Genomic DNA, 18,028 nt, shown 5'->3' with positions numbered 1-18,028 from the left:
GGTTAAAAACAATGTTTTGCACTGAAACACTTCATAAGTTGAATATAATGTTTAGAAACAGTGTTTCATAGTAGGCTGAATAGAAAGAACAGACTTGCATTTACTTGCAATGTGCACATTACAAACATCGATTAACGATTAACTTAAAATACATGTTGCAAAGTGTTTTCTTAATATGATTTAGATTTTGGTCAAAAACAGTATGTCTTGCACTGAAACAGTGTATAAGTCAGATAGAATGCTTTGAAATGCTTTTTCATAACAGGCAGAGGTGAAAGAGTTTCAAATACTTACAATATGCATTGCAAACATGTTAAAACAGATTTTTCACATGGATAAACTATTTTCACTTGAAATATGTGTATTCTTAACATATTGTAAGTTATACAGGTTCGTTAAAAACAATATGTCTTGCACTGAAACAGTGTAGAAGCCGATTACAATGCCTGGATACACTGTTTTCTAGTTGGTAGAAGTGAAAAAACAGACTTGCGATTACTTGCAATGTGCACATTACAAACATGTTTTCCCTTGGATAATCTATTTTCACTTGAAATATGTTACAAAGTGTTTTCTTAATATGATTTAGATTTTGGTCAAAAACTATGTCTTGCACTGAAACATATAAGTCATTTAGAATGCTTTGACATGGTTTTTCATAATGGACAAAGGTGAAAGAGCAGAGTTTCAAATACTTGCAATATGCACATTGCAGACATGGTTGTTGTAACATGTTTGCAATGTGTACATTGCAAGTAATTGCAACTGAGTTCTTTCATTTCTGCAACTGTATGAAACGTTTCCAAGTGTTCTAATCGCATTAAACACTGTTTCAGTGCAAGACATTCTGTTTTCAACCAACAGGTATTGTATTATAAGAAAACACATTCTAAATTTTCAAATTTAAACATTGCAAACAATTGCAACTCCTTTCATTCATTGTATTAACTGTTATGACCCTGTCTAGGCTGGGAGGCCGTAACATGGGGTTTTGAGTAGTACAACAGTAGAAATGTGTAATGGGATGAAGAAGCAGACAAGGTTGACAGCAAAGATTTAGTGTATTTACAAGTGTTTGGTTTTTAAAGTCAATAAACTGGTGCAGTCGTGTCGGGAGTGACCAAGGCTAACACAACAAACCAAACCACACTAGAAACAAAACGACTGACTAAGCTAACAAAAAGAAACTTACAATGACTACACTGGCTACACTGTTAGAACAAAGATAAACCCACACCCAGACAAAATGGCAGCCACTCCCTATCACCAGTGTGAAACTATATACAGGACAATATACATACAAGATAAAAGAAACATCATCCAGCAATCAACCAAAGGGGCAAAACAAACCATAAATAAAGTGACAAATCCAAAGTCATACACAAAGTCTAGCAAACAAAGTCAAACTCTTCTCCAATGAGCTCTCAAGCCAAATCCTTTGTGTCTTCCTCTTCGTTTTTTTTTGTTCCTCTGCTCACTGGAAAACCTGGTGGGGATCCGGATGGAGATGTGGAATAGGTAAAACGTGTAACACAGAATGCAGACGGACATAACATAAAGTGTGCAAGCATTCTGATCGCCATAAACACATTTTAAGATTTCAAATTTAAATATTGCATGTAATTGCAACTCTTTTCTTTCATTGTATTAACAAATTGTTCAAGGATTCTAATCACCATAAACAAGTGTTTCATTGCAGACATTCTCTTCTCATCCAACAGGTTTGATGAAGCACTGATTCAGTGCAAGACATTCTATTTTCAACCAAATGATAATGTATTATACGAAAACACATCCTAGGTTTTCAAGTTACAACATTGCAAGTAGTTGCAAATCTGTTCTTTCATTGTTTTAATAAAGTTTGCAAGGTTTCTAATCATCTGAAACACTGATTCAGTGCAAGACATTCTGTTTTATTCGAACTGGTAATGTATAATACGAAAACACATTATAGGTTTTCAAGTTATAACATTGGATGTAGTTGCAAATCTGTTGTTTCATTGTTTTAACAAAGTGTGCAAGGATTCTAATCGTTGGAAACATTGTTTCAGTGCAAGACATTCTGTTTTCAACCAACTGGTAATGTATTATTTGAAAACACATTCTAGGTTTTCAAGTTACAGCATTGCATGTAGTTGCAAATCTGTTGTTTCATTGTTTTAACAAAGTGTGCAAGGGTTCTTACTGTATGAAACATTGTTTCAGTGCAAGACATTCTGTTTTCAACCAAATGGTAATGTATTATACGAAAACACATTCTAGGTTTTCAAGTTACAACATTTCAACCAATTGCAAACCTGTTCTTACACTCAATTAAGAAAGTTTCCCACCATTTTAATCACATTATACAATGTTTCTTTGCAAGACATTCTGTTTTCACCCAACTGGTAATGTATTATATGAAACCAAATTCTAGGTTTTCAAGTTACAGCATTGCAAGTAGTTGCAAATCTGTTCTTTCTTTGTTTAAACAAAGTGTGCAAGGATTCTTATCGTATGAAACCCTGTTTCAGTGCAAGACATTCTTTTTTTCAACCAACTGGTAATGTATTATACGAAAACACATTCTAGGTTTTCAAGTTACAACATTTCAACCAATTGCAAATCTGTTCTTACATTCAATTAAGAAAGTTTCCCACCATTTTAATCGCCATGTACACTGTTTCATTGCAAGACATTCTGTTTTCAACCAACTCGTAATGTATTATACGAAAACACATCCTAGGTTTTCAAGTTACAACATTGCAAGTAGTTGCAAATCTGTTCTTTCATTGTTTTAATGAAGATTGCAAGGTTTCTAACCATCTGAAACACTGATTCAGTGCATGACATTCTGTTTTCATCGAATTGGTAATGTATTATACAAAACCACATGTTTTAACAGTGTTTCCCATTGATCTAATAGAAATATACTCTTTTTCATTGCAAGGCATTCTGTTTTCAATAAACTGGTAATGGATTATACAAAAACACATTTTACGTTTTCAAGTTACAACATTGCAAGTAGTTGGAAATCTGTTCTTTCATTGTTTTAACAATATGTGCAAGGATTCTAATTGTCTGAAACATTGTTTCAGCGCAAGACATTCTGTTTTCAACCAAATGGTAATATATTATATGAAATCACATTCTAGGTTTTCAAGTTACAACATTGCAAGCAAATGCAAATCTGTTCTTACATTCAATTAACAAAGTTTCCCACCATTTTAATCGCCATATACACTGTTTCATTGCAAGAAATTCTGTTTTCAGCCAACTCGTAATGTATTATACGAAAACACATTCTAGGTTTTCAATTTACCACATTGCATGCAGTTGCAAATCTGTTCTTTCATTGTTCTAAAAAAGTGTGCAAGGATTGTTATTGTATGAAAGACTGTTTCAGTGCAAGACATTCTGTTTTCAACCAACTGGTAATGTATTATACGAAAACAGATTCTAGGTTTTCATGTTATAACATTGGATGTAGTTGCAAATCTGTTGTTTCATTGTTTTAACAAAGTGTGCAAGGATTCTAATCATCTGAAACATTGATTCAGTGCAAGACATTCTGTTTTCAACCAATTGATAATGTATGATATGAAAACATATTCTATGTTTTCAAGTTATAACATTGCAAGTAGTTGCAAATCTGTTCTTTCTTTGTTTAAACAAAGTGTGCAAGGATTCTAATCATCTGAAACATTGATTCAGTGCAAGACATTCTGTTTTCAACCAATTGATAATGTATGATAAGAAAACGCATTCTAGGTTTTCAAGTTACCACATTGCATGTAGTTGCAAATCTGTTCTTTCATTGTTTTAACAAAGTGTGCAAGGATTCTTATCGTATGAAACACTCTTTCAGTGCAAGACATTCTGTTTTCAACCAACTGCTAATGTATTATACGAAAACACATTCTAGGTTTTCAAGTTACAATATTTCAACCAATTGCAAATCTGTTCTTACATTCAATTAACAAAGTTTCCCAACATTTTAATCGCCATTTACACTGTTTCATTGCAAGACATTCTGTTTTCAACCAACTCGTAATGTATTATACGAAAACACATCCTAGGTTTTCAAGTTACAACATTGCAAGTAGTTGCAATTCTGTTCTTTCATTGTTTTAATAAAGATTGCAAGGTTTCTAACCATCTGAAACACTGATTCAGTGCATGACATTCTGTTTTCATCAAATTGGTAATGAATTATACAAAAGCACATGTTTTAACAGTGTTTCCCATTGATCTAATAGACATATACTCTTTTTCATTGCAAGGCATTCTGTTTTCAATGAACTGGTAATGGATTATACAAAAACACATTTTAGGTTTTCAAGTTACAACATTGCAAGTAGTTGGAAATCTGTTCTTTCATTGTTTAAACAAAGTGTGCAAGGATTCTAATCATCTGAAACATTGTTTCAGTGCAATACATTCTGTTTTCAACCAACTGGTAATGTATTATACGAAAACACATTCTAGGTTTTCAAGTTACAGCATTGCATGTAGTTGCAAATCTGTTCTTTCATTGTTCTAACAAAGTGTGCGAGGATGGTAATCGTCTGAAACGTTGATTCAGTGCACTACATTCTGTTTTCAACCAATTGATAATGCATGATAAGAAAATGCATTCCAGGTTTTCAAGTTACCACATTGCATGTAGTTGCAAATCTGTTCTTTCATTGTTTTAACAAAGTGTGCAAGGATTCTTATCGTATGAAACACTCTTTCAGTGCAAGACATTCTGTTTTCAACCAACTGATAATGTATTATACGAAAACACATTCTAGGTTTTCAAGTTACAACATTTCAACCAAGTGCAAATCTGTTCTTACATTCAATTAAGAAAGTTTCACACAATTTTAATCGCCCTATACAATGTTTCTTTGCAAGACATTCTGTTTTCAACCAACTCGTAATGTATTATTCGAAAACACATTCTAGGTTTTCAAGTTACAGCATTGCATGTAGTTGCAAATCTGTACTTTCATTCTATAAAAAAGTGTGCAAGGGTTTTTATCGTATGAAACACTGTTTCATTGCAAGGCATTCTGTTTTCAATGAACTGGTAATGGATTATACAAAAACACATTTTAGGTTTTCAAGTTACCACATTGCAAGTAGTTGCAAATCTGTTCTTTCATTGTTTTAATAAAGTGTGCAATGTTTCTAATCATTTGAAACATTGATTCAGTGCAAGACATTCTGTTTTCATCGAACTGGTAAAGTATTAAACGAAAACACATTCTAGGTTTTCAAATTACAACATTGCAAGCAAATGCAAATCTGTTCTTACATTCAATTAAGGTGATTACAAAGCTTTGAAAAGCTGTTTCATTGTGTATAAAAGCTAGAGAAGAGAGTTGCAATGTACTTATTGCAAAGAATACAACAGATTGTCTTTACTTAAAATCACATCTTTGAAAGATTCTTCCCATCATTCATATTTTAGTCTAAAGTAGAATCTCTTGACCTGAAACAGTGTTTAAGGCGATTAGAGTGCTTTGAAAAGCTTTTACATAGTGTATAAAAGCTAGAGAAGAGAGTTGCAGTGTACGTATTGCAAAGAATACAACAGATTGACTTTACTTAAAAACAAATCTTTGAAAGATTCTTCCCATCATTTATGTTTTAGCCTAATGTAGAATCTCTTGATCTGAAACAGTGTTTAAGGCGATTACAGTGCTTTCAAAAGCTGTTTCTTAGTGTATAAAAGCTAGAGAACAGAGATCAAATGTAGTTATTGCAAAGAATACAAGAGATTGTCTTCACTTAAAATCAAATTTTTGAAAGATTCTTCCCATCATTTATATTTTAGTCTAATGTAGAATCTCTTGACCTGAAACAGTGTTTAAGGTGAATACAGTGCTTTGAAAAGCTGTTTCATAGTGTATAAAAGCTAGAGAACAGAGTTGCAATGTACTTATTGCAAAGAATACAAGAGATTGTCTTCACTTAAAATCATATCTTTGAAAGATTCTTCCCATCATTTATATTTTAGTCTAAAGTAGAATCTCTTGATCTGAAAATGTGTTTAAGGCGATTACAGTGCTTTGAAAAGCTGTTTCTTAGTGTATAAAAGCTAGAGAACAGAGTTGCAATGTACTTATTGCAAAGAATACAACAGATTGTCTTTACTTAAAATCAAATCTTTGAAAGATTCTTCCCATCATTTATGTTTTAGTCTAATGTAGAATCTCTTGATCTGAAAGTGTTTAAGGCGATTAACATGCTTTGAAAAGGTTTTTCATAGTGTATAAAAGCTAGAGAACAGAGTTGCAATGTAGTTAGTGCAAGGAATACAACAGATTGTCTTTACTTAAAATGGAATATTTGAAAGATTCTTCCCATCATTTATATTTTAGTCTAAAGTAGAATCTCTTGACCTGAAACAGTGTTTAAGGTGATTACAAAGCTTTGAAAAGCTTTTACATAGTCTATAAAAGCTAAAGAACAGAGTTGCAAAGTACTTATTGCAAAGAAAGCAACAGATTGTCTTTAATTAAAATCAAATATTTGAAAGATTCTTCCTATCATTAATATTTTAGTCTACTGTAGACTCTCTTGACCTGAAACATTGATTAAGGCGATTAAAGTGCTTTGAAAAGGTTTTTCATAGTGTATAAAAGCTAGAGAACAGAGTTGCAATGTACTTATTGCAAAGAATACAAAAGATTGTCTTCACTTAAAATCAAATCTTTGAAAGATTCTTCCCATCATTTTTATTTTAGAATAAAGTAGACTCTCTTGACCTGAAACATTGATTAAGGCGATTAATGTGCTTGGAAAAGGTTTTTCATAGTGCATAAAAGCTAGAGAACAGAGTTGCAAAGTACTTATTGCTAAGAAAGCAACAGATTGTCTTTACTTAAAATCAACTATTTGAAAGATTCTTCCCATCATTAATATTTTAGGCTAATGTAGGATCTCTTGACCTGAAACAGTGTTTAAGGCAATTACATTGCTTTGAAAATCTTTTACATAGTGTATAAAAGCTAGAGAACAGAGTTGCAATGTACTTATTGCAAAGTATACAAGAGATTGTCTACACTTAATATCATATCTTTGAAAGATTCTTCCCAGCATTTATATTTTAGTCTAAAGTAGAATCTGTTGACCTAAAACAGTGTTTAAGGCGATTACAAAACTTTGAAAAGCTGTTTTATAGTATATAAAAGCTAGAGAACAGAGTTGCAAAGTACTTATTGCAAAGAAAGCAATGGATTGTCTTTACTTAACATCAAATATTTGAAAGATTCTACCCATCATTAATATTTTAGGCTAATGTATACTCTCTTGACCTGACACATTGATAAAGGCGATTACAGTGCTTTGAAAAGGTTTTTCATACAGTATAAAAGCTAGAGAACAGAGTTGCAATGTACTTATTGCAAGGAATACAACAGATTGTCTTTACTTAAAATGAAATCTTTCAAAGATTCTTCCCATCATTTATGTTTTAGTCTAATGTAGGATCTCTTGATCTGAAACAGTGTTTAAGGCGATTATACTTCTTTGAAAAGCTGTTTCATAGTCTATAAAAGCTAGAGAACAGAGTTGCAATGTAGTTATTGCAAGGAATACAACAGATTGTCTTTACTTAAAATGAAATCTTTGAAAGATTCTTCCCATCATTTATATTTTAGTCTAAAGTAGAATCTCTTGACCTGAAACAGTGTTTAAGGCGATTACAAAGCTTTGAAAAGCTGTTTATTAGTGTCTAAAAGCTAGAGAACAGAGTTGCAATGTACTTATTGCAAAATATACAACAGATTGTCTTTACTTAAACTCAAATATTTGAAAGATTCTTCCCATCATTAATATTTTAGTCTAATGTAGACTCTCTTGACCTGAAACATTGATTAAGGCGATTAAAGTGCTTTGAAAAGGGTTTTCATAGTGTATAAAAGCTAGAGAACTGAGTTGCAATGTACTTATTGCAAGGAATACAACAGATTGCCTTTACTTAAAATCAAATCTTAGAAAGATTCTTCCCATCATTTACATTTTAGTCTTATGTAGGATCTCTTGACCTGAAACAGTGTTTAAGGCGATTACAGTGCTTTGAAAATCTTTTACATAGTGTATAAAAGCTAGAGAAGAGTGTTGCAAAGTACTTATTTCAAAGAAAGCAACAGATTGTCTTTACTTAACATCAAATATTTGAAAGATTCTACCCATCATTAATATTTTAGTCTAATGTAGACTCTCTTGACCTGACACATTGATAAAGGCGATTACAGTGCTTTGAAAAGGTTTTTCATTGTGTATAAAAGCTAGAGAACAGAGTTGCAATGTACTTATTGCAAAGTATACAAGAGATTGTCTTTACTTAAAATCAAATCTTTGAAAGATTTTTCCCATCATTTATGTTTTAGCCTAAAGTAGAATCTCTTGATCTGAAACAGTGTTTAAGGTGATTACAGTGCTTTGAAAAGCTTTTTCTTAGTGTAATAAAGCTAGAGAACAGAAATCAAATGTAGTTATTGCAAAGAATTCAAGAGATTGTCTTTACTTAAAATCAAATCTTTGAAAGATTCTTCATATCATTTAAATTTTAGTCTAATGTAGAATCTCTTGACCTGAAACAGTGTTTAAGGTTAATACAGTGCTTTGAAAAGCTGTTTCTTAGTGTATAAAAGCTAGAGAACAGAGTTGCAATGTACTTATTGCAAAGTATACAAGAGATTGTCTTCACTTAAAATCATATCTTTGAAAGATTCTTCCCATCATTTATATTTTAGTCTAAAGTAGAATCTTTTGACCTGAAACAGTGTTTAAGGCGATTACAAAACTTTGAAAAGCTTTTTTATAGTATATAAAAGGTAGAGAACAGAGTTCCAAAGTACTTATTGCAAAGAAAGCAACAAATTGTCTTTACTTAACATCAAATATTTGAAAGATTCTACCCATCATTAATATTTTAGTCTAATGTAGACTCTCTTGACCTGACACATTGATAAAGGCGATTACAGTGCATTGAAAATGTTTTTCGTTGTGTATAAAAGCTAGAGAACAGAGTTGCAATGTACTTATTGCAAGGAATACAACAGATTGTCTTTACTTAAAATGAAATCTTTCAAAGATTCTTCCCATCATTTATGTTTTAGTCTAAAGTAGAATCTCTTGACCTGAAACAGTGTTTAAGGCGATTACAAAGCTTTGAAAAGCTGTTTCTTAGTGTCTAAAAGCTAGAGAACAGAGTTGCAATGTACTTATTGCAAAATATACAACAGATTGTCTTTACTTAAACTCATATATTTGAAAGATTCTTCCCATCATTAATATTTTAATCTAATGTAGACTCTCTTGACCTGACACATTGATAAAGGCGATTACAGTGCTTTGAAAAGGTTTTTCATTGTGTATAAAAGCTAGAGAACAGAGTTGCAATGTATTTATTTCAAAATATACAACAGATTGTCTTTACTTAAACTCATATATTTGAAAGATTCTTCCCATCATTAATATTTTAGTCTAATGTAGACTCTCTTTACCTGAAACATTGATTAAGGCGATTACAAAGCTTTGAAAAGCTTTTACATAGTGTATAAAAGCTAGAGAACAGAGTTGCAGTGTAGTTATTGCAAGGAATACAACAGATTGTTTTTACTTAAAATCAAATCTTAGAAAGATTCTTCCCATCATTTACATTTTAGTCTAATGTAGGATCTCTTGATCTGAAACAGTGTTTAAGGCGATTACACTTCTTTGAAAAGCTGTTTCATAGTCTATAAAAGCTAGAGAACAGAGTTGCAATGTAGTTATTGCAAGGAATACAACAGATTGTCTTTACTTAAAATGAAATCTTTGAAAGATTCTTCCCATCATTTATATTTTAGTCTAAAGTAGAATCTCTTGACCTGAAACAGTGTTTAAGGCGATTACAAAGCTTTGAAAAGCTGTTTATTAGTGTCTAAAAGCTAGAGAACAGAGTTGCAATGTACTTATTGCAAAATATACAACAGATTGTCTTTACTTAAACTCAAATATTTGAAAGATTCTTCCCATCATTAATATTTTAGTCTAATGTAGACTCTCTTGACCTGAAACATTGATTAAGGCGATTAAAGTGCTTTGAAAAGGGTTTTCATAGTGTATAAAAGCTAGAGAACTGAGTTGCAATGTACTTATTGCAAGGAATACAACAGATTGCCTTTACTTAAAATCAAATCTTAGAAAGATTCTTCCCATCATTTACATTTTAGTCTTATGTAGGATCTCTTGACCTGAAACAGTGTTTAAGGCGATTACAGTGCTTTGAAAATCTTTTACATAGTGTATAAAAGCTAGAGAAGAGTGTTGCAAAGTACTTATTTCAAAGAAAGCAACAGATTGTCTTTACTTAACATCAAATATTTGAAAGATTCTACCCATCATTAATATTTTAGTCTAATGTAGACTCTCTTGACCTGACACATTGATAAAGGCGATTACAGTGCTTTGAAAAGGTTTTTCATTGTGTATAAAAGCTAGAGAACAGAGTTGCAATGTACTTATTGCAAAGTATACAAGAGATTGTCTTTACTTAAAATCAAATCTTTGAAAGATTTTTCCCATCATTTATGTTTTAGCCTAAAGTAGAATCTCTTGATCTGAAACAGTGTTTAAGGTGATTACAGTGCTTTGAAAAGCTTTTTCTTAGTGTAATAAAGCTAGAGAACAGAAATCAAATGTAGTTATTGCAAAGAATTCAAGAGATTGTCTTTACTTAAAATCAAATCTTTGAAAGATTCTTCATATCATTTAAATTTTAGTCTAATGTAGAATCTCTTGACCTGAAACAGTGTTTAAGGTTAATACAGTGCTTTGAAAAGCTGTTTCTTAGTGTATAAAAGCTAGAGAACAGAGTTGCAATGTACTTATTGCAAAGTATACAAGAGATTGTCTTCACTTAAAATCATATCTTTGAAAGATTCTTCCCATCATTTATATTTTAGTCTAAAGTAGAATCTTTTGACCTGAAACAGTGTTTAAGGCGATTACAAAACTTTGAAAAGCTTTTTTATAGTATATAAAAGGTAGAGAACAGAGTTCCAAAGTACTTATTGCAAAGAAAGCAACAAATTGTCTTTACTTAACATCAAATATTTGAAAGATTCTACCCATCATTAATATTTTAGTCTAATGTAGACTCTCTTGACCTGACACATTGATAAAGGCGATTACAGTGCATTGAAAATGTTTTTCGTTGTGTATAAAAGCTAGAGAACAGAGTTGCAATGTACTTATTGCAAGGAATACAACAGATTGTCTTTACTTAAAATGAAATCTTTCAAAGATTCTTCCCATCATTTATGTTTTAGTCTAAAGTAGAATCTCTTGACCTGAAACAGTGTTTAAGGCGATTACAAAGCTTTGAAAAGCTGTTTCTTAGTGTCTAAAAGCTAGAGAACAGAGTTGCAATGTACTTATTGTAAAATATACAACAGATTGTCTTTACTTAAACTCATATATTTGAAAGATTCTTCCCATCATTAATATTTTAATCTAATGTAGACTCTCTTGACCTGACACATTGATAAAGGCGATTACAGTGCTTTGAAAAGGTTTTTCATTGTGTATAAAAGCTAGAGAACAGAGTTGCAATGTACTTATTTCAAAATATACAACAGATTGTCTTTACTTAAACTCATATATTTGAAAGATTCTTCCCATCATTAATATTTTAGTCTAATGTAGACTCTCTTTACCTGAAACATTGATTAAGGCGATTACAAAGCTTTGAAAAGCTTTTACATAGTGTATAAAAGCTAGAGAACAGAGTTGCAGTGTAGTTATTGCAAGGAATACAACAGATTGTTTTTACTTAAAATCAAATCTTAGAAAGATTCTTCCCATCATTTACATTTTAGTCTAATGTAGGATCTCTTGATCTGAAACAGTGTTTAAGGCGATTACACTTCTTTGAAAAGCTGTTTCATAGTCTATAAAAGCTAGAGAACAGAGTTGCAATGTAGTTATTGCAAGGAATACAACAGATTGTCTTTACTTAAAATGAAATCTTTGAAAGATTCTTCCCATCATTTATATTTTAGTCTAAAGTAGAATCTCTTGACCTGAAACAGTGTTTAAGGCGATTACAAAGCTTTGAAAAGCTGTTTATTAGTGTCTAAAAGCTAGAGAACAGAGTTGCAATGTACTTATTGCAAAATATACAACAGATTGTCTTTACTTAAACTCAAATATTTGAAAGATTCTTCCCATCATTAATATTTTAGTCTAATGTAGACTCTCTTGACCTGAAACATTGATTAAGGCGATTAAAGTGCTTTGAAAAGGGTTTTCATAGTGTATAAAAGCTAGAGAACTGAGTTGCAATGTACTTATTGCAAGGAATACAACAGATTGCCTTTACTTAAAATCAAATCTTAGAAAGATTCTTCCCATCATTTACATTTTAGTCTTATGTAGGATCTCTTGACCTGAAACAGTGTTTAAGGCGATTACAGTGCTTTGAAAATCTTTTACATAGTGTATAAAAGCTAGAGAAGAGTGTTGCAAAGTACTTATTTCAAAGAAAGCAACAGATTGTCTTTACTTAACATCAAATATTTGAAAGATTCTACCCATCATTAATATTTTAGTCTAATGTAGACTCTCTTGACCTGACACATTGATAAAGGCGATTACAGTGCTTTGAAAAGGTTTTTCATTGTGTATAAAAGCTAGAGAACAGAGTTGCAATGTACTTATTGCAAAGTATACAAGAGATTGTCTTTACTTAAAATCAAATCTTTGAAAGATTTTTCCCATCATTTATGTTTTAGCCTAAAGTAGAATCTCTTGATCTGAAACAGTGTTTAAGGTGATTACAGTGCTTTGAAAAGCTTTTTCTTAGTGTAATAAAGCTAGAGAACAGAAATCAAATGTAGTTATTGCAAAGAATTCAAGAGATTGTCTTTACTTAAAATCAAATCTTTGAAAGATTCTTCATATCATTTAAATTTTAGTCTAATGTAGAATCTCTTGACCTGAAACAGTGTTTAAGGTTAATACAGTGCTTTGAAAAGCTGTTTCTTAGTGTATAAAAGCTAGAGAACAGAGTTGCAATGTACTTATTGCAAAGTATACAAGAGATTGTCTTCACTTAAAATCATATCTTTGAAAGATTCTTCCCATCATTTATATTTTAGTCTAAAGTAGAATCTTTTGACCTGAAACAGTGTTTAAGGCGATTACAAAACTTTGAAAAGCTTTTTTATAGTATATAAAAGGTAGAGAACAGAGTTCCAAAGTACTTATTGCAAAGAAAGCAACAAATTGTCTTTACTTAACATCAAATATTTGAAAGATTCTACCCATCATTAATATTTTAGTCTAATGTAGACTCTCTTGACCTGACACATTGATAAAGGCGATTACAGTGCATTGAAAATGTTTTTCGTTGTGTATAAAAGCTAGAGAACAGAGTTGCAATGTACTTATTGCAAGGAATACAACAGATTGTCTTTACTTAAAATGAAATCTTTCAAAGATTCTTCCCATCATTTATGTTTTAGTCTAAAGTAGAATCTCTTGACCTGAAACAGTGTTTAAGGCGATTACAAAGCTTTGAAAAGCTGTTTCTTAGTGTCTAAAAGCTAGAGAACAGAGTTGCAATGTACTTATTGCAAAATATACAACAGATTGTCTTTACTTAAACTCATATATTTGAAAGATTCTTCCCATCATTAATATTTTAATCTAATGTAGACTCTCTTGACCTGACACATTGATAAAGGCGATTACAGTGCTTTGAAAAGGTTTTTCATTGTGTATAAAAGCTAGAGAACAGAGTTGCAATGTACTTATTTCAAAATATACAACAGATTGTCTTTACTTAAACTCATATATTTGAAAGATTCTTCCCATCATTAATATTTTAGTCTAATGTAGACTCTCTTTACCTGAAACATTGATTAAGGCGATTACAAAGCTTTGAAAAGCTTTTACATAGTGTATAAAAGCTAGAGAACAGAGTTGCAGTGTAGTTATTGCAAGGAATACAATAGATTGTTTTTACTTAAAATCAAATCTTAGAAAGATTCTTCCCATCATTTACATTTTAGTCTAATGTAGGATCTCTTGATCTGAAAATGTGTTTAAGGCGATTACAATGCTTTGAAAAGCTTTTACGTAGTGTATAAAAGCTAGAGAACAGAGTTGCAATGTACTTATTGCAAAGAATACAACAGATTGTCTTTACTTAAAATCAAATCTTTGAAAGATTCTTCCCATCATTTATGTTTTAGTCTATTGTAGAATCTCTTGATCTGAAACAGTGTTTAAGGCGATTACAGTGCTTTGAAAAGCTGTTTTATAGTGTATAAAAGCTAGAGAACAGAGTTGCAATGTACTTATTGCAAAGTATACAAGAGATTGTCTTTTTAATTTAAATTCAAATCTTTGAAAGATTTTTCCCATCATTTATATTTTAGCCTAAAGTAGAATCTCTTGATCTGAAACAGTGTTTAAGGCGATTACAGTGCTTTGAAAAGCTGTTTCTTAGTGTATAAAAGCTAGAGAACAGAGTTGCAATGTACTTATTGCAAAGTATACAAGAGATTGTCTTCACTTAAAATCATATCTTTGAAAGATTCTTCCCATCATTTATATTTTAGTCTAAAGTAGAATCTTTTGACCTGAAACAGTGTTTAAGGCGATTACAAAACTTTGAAAAGCTGTTTTATAGTATATAAAAGCTAGAGAACAGAGTTGCAATGTACTTATTGCAAAGAATACAAAAGATTGTCTTCACTTAAAATCAAATCTTTGAAAGATTCTTCCCATCATTTTTATTTTAGAAAAAAGTAGACTCTCTTGACCTGAAACATTGATTAAGGCGATTAATGTGCTTGGAAAAGGTTTTTCATAGTGCATAAAAGCTAGAGAACAGAGTTGCAAAGTACTTATTGCTAAGAAAGCAACAGATTGTCTTTACTTAAAATCAACTATTTGAAAGATTCTTCCCATCATTAATATTTTAGGCTAATGTAGGATCTCTTGACCTGAAACAGTGTTTAAGGCAATTACATTGCTTTGAAAATCTTTTACATAGTGTATAAAAGCTAGAGAACAGAGTTGCAATGTACTTATTGCAAAGTATACAAGAGATTGTCTACACTTAAAATCATATCTTTGAAAGATTCTTCCCAGCATTTATATTTTAGTCTAAAGTAGAATCTGTTGACCTAAAACAGTGTTTAAGGCGATTACAAAACTTTGAAAAGCTGTTTTATAGTATATAAAAGCTAGAGAACAGAGTTGCAAAGTACTTATTGCAAAGAAAGCAATGGATTGTCTTTACTTAACATCAAATATTTGAAAGATTCTACCCATCATTAATATTTTAGGCTAATGTATACTCTCTTGACCTGACACATTGATAAAGGCGATTACAGTGCTTTGAAAAGGTTTTTCATACAGTATAAAAGCTAGAGAACAGAGTTGCAATGTACTTATTGCAAGGAATACAACAGATTGTCTTTACTTAAAATGAAATCTTTGAAAGATTCTTCCCATCATTTATATTTTAGTCTAAAGTAGAATCTCTTGACCTGAAACAGTGTTTAAGGCGATTACAAAGCTTTGAAAAGCTGTTTATTAGTGTCTAAAAGCTAGAGAACAGAGTTGCAATGTACTTATTGCAAAATATACAACAGATTGTCTTTACTTAAACTCAAATATTTGAAAGATTCTTCCCATCATTAATATTTTAGTCTAATGTAGACTCTCTTGACCTGAAACATTGATTAAGGCGATTAAAGTGCTTTGAAAAGGGTTTTCATAGTGTATAAAAGCTAGAGAACTGAGTTGCAATGTACTTATTGCAAGGAATACAACAGATTGCCTTTACTTAAAATCAAATCTTAGAAAGATTCTTCCCATCATTTACATTTTAGTCTTATGTAGGATCTCTTGACCTGAAACAGTGTTTAAGGCGATTACAGTGCTTTGAAAATCTTTTACATAGTGTATAAAAGCTAGAGAAGAGTGTTTCAAAGTACTTATTTCAAAGAAAGCAACAGATTGTCTTTACTTAACATCAAATATTTGAAAGATTCTGCCCATCATTAATATTTTAGTCTAATGTAGACTCTCTTGACCTGACACATTGATAAAGGCGATTACAGTGCTTTGAAAAGGTTTTTCATTGTGTATAAAAGCTAGAGAACAGAGTTGCAATGTACTTATTGCAAAGTATACAAGAGATTGTCTTTACTTAAAATCAAATCTTTGAAAGATTTTTCCCATCATTTATGTTTTAGCCTAAAGTAGAATCTCTTGATCTGAAACAGTGTTTAAGGTGATTACAGTGCTTTGAAAAGCTTTTTCTTAGTGTAATAAAGCTAGAGAACAGAAATCAAATGTAGTTATTGCAAAGAATTCAAGAGATTGTCTTTACTTAAAATCAAATCTTTGAAAGATTCTTCATATCATTTAAATTTTAGTCTAATGTAGAATCTCTTGACCTGAAACAGTGTTTAAGGTGAATACAGTGCTTTGAAAAGCTGTTTCTTAGTGTATAAAAGCTAGAGAACAGAGTTGCAATGTACTTATTGCAAAGTATACAAGAGATTGTCTTCACTTAAAATCATATCTTTGAAAGATTCTTCCCATCATTTATATTTTAGTCTAAAGTAGAATCTTTTGACCTGAAACAGTGTTTAAGGCGATTACAAAACTTTGAAAAGCTTTTTTATAGTATATAAAAGGTAGAGAACAGAGTTCCAAAGTACTTATTGCAAAGAAAGCAACAAATTGTCTTTACTTAACATCAAATATTTGAAAGATTCTACCCATCATTAATATTTTAGTGTAATGTAGACTCTCTTGACTTGACACATTGATAAACGCGATTACAGTGCATTGAAAATGTTTTTCGTTGTGTATAAAAGCTAGAGAACAGAGTTGCAATGTACTTATTGCAAGGAATACAACAGATTGTCTTTACTTAAAATGAAATCTTTCAAAGATTCTTCCCATCATTTATGTTTTAGTCTAAAGTAGAATCTCTTGACCTGAAACAGTGTTTAAGGCGATTACAAAGCTTTGAAAAGCTGTTTCTTAGTGTCTAAAAGCTAGAGAACAGAGTTGCAATGTACTTATTGCAAAATATACAACAGATTGTCTTTACTTAAACTCATATATTTGAAAGATTCTTCCCATCATTAATATTTTAGTCTAATGTAGACTCTCTTGACCTGACACATTGATAAAGGCGATTACAGTGCTTTGAAAAGGTTTTTCATAGTGTATAAAAGCTAGAGAACAGAGTTGCAATGTACTTATTTCAAAATATACAACAGATTGTCTTTACTTAAACTCATATATTTGAAAGATTCTTCCCATCATTAATATTTTAGTCTAATGTAGACTCTCTTTACCTGAAACAGTGTTTAAGGCGATTACAAAACTTTGAAAAGCTTTTTTATAGTATATAAAAGCTAGAGAACAGAGTTGCAGTGTAGTTATTGCAAGGAATACAACAGATTGTTTTTACTTAAAATCAAATCTTAGAAAGATTCTTCCCATCAATTACATTTTAGTCTAATGTAGGATCTCTTGATCTGAAAATGTGTTTAAGGCGATTACAATGCTTTGAAAAGCTTTTACGTAGTGTATAAAAGCTAGAGAACAGAGTTGCAATGTACTTATTGCAAAGAATACAACAGATTGTCTTTACTTAAAATCAAATCTTTGAAAGATTCTTCCCATCATTTATGTTTTAGTCTATTGTAGAATCTCTTGATCTGAAACAGTGTTTAAGGCGATTACAGTGCTTTGAAAAGCTGTTTCATAGTCTATAAAAGCTAGAGAACAGAGTTGCAATGTAGTTATTGCAAGGAATACAACAGATTGTCTTTACTTAAAATGAAATCTTTGAAAGATTCTTCCCATCATTTATATTTTAGCCTAAAGTAGAATCTCTTGATCTGAAACAGTGTTTAAGGCGATTACAGTGCTTTGAAAAGCTGTTTCTTAGTGTATAAAAGCTAGAGAACAGAGTTGCAATGTACTTATTGCAAAGTATACAAGAGATTGTCTTCACTTAAAATCA

The 18,028-nt window shown here is 31.1% G+C and overlaps 1 protein-coding gene across 1 annotated transcript in view; it reads left to right on the top strand.

Annotated features, from left to right (window-relative positions):
- Nucleotides 1-661: 661 nt before the first annotated feature.
- The window catches only part of LOC145658690 (kunitz-type protease inhibitor 1-like), a 71,046-nt gene continuing 53,679 nt past the window's right edge, over nt 662-18,028 (top strand). The window contains exon 1 of the mRNA XM_081717115.1: nt 662-671. Within this exon, the coding sequence (XP_081573241.1) occupies nt 662-671 (10 nt within the window). The remainder of the gene's footprint in view (nt 672-18,028) is intronic.

Source organism: Electrophorus electricus, chromosome 7, assembly GCF_041902795.1.
Source record: "Electrophorus electricus isolate QZ-2024a chromosome 7, ASM4190279v1, whole genome shotgun sequence".
NCBI lineage: Eukaryota > Metazoa > Chordata > Actinopteri > Gymnotiformes > Gymnotidae > Electrophorus > Electrophorus electricus.
This window is presented reverse-complemented; position numbering and strand designations above follow the sequence as displayed.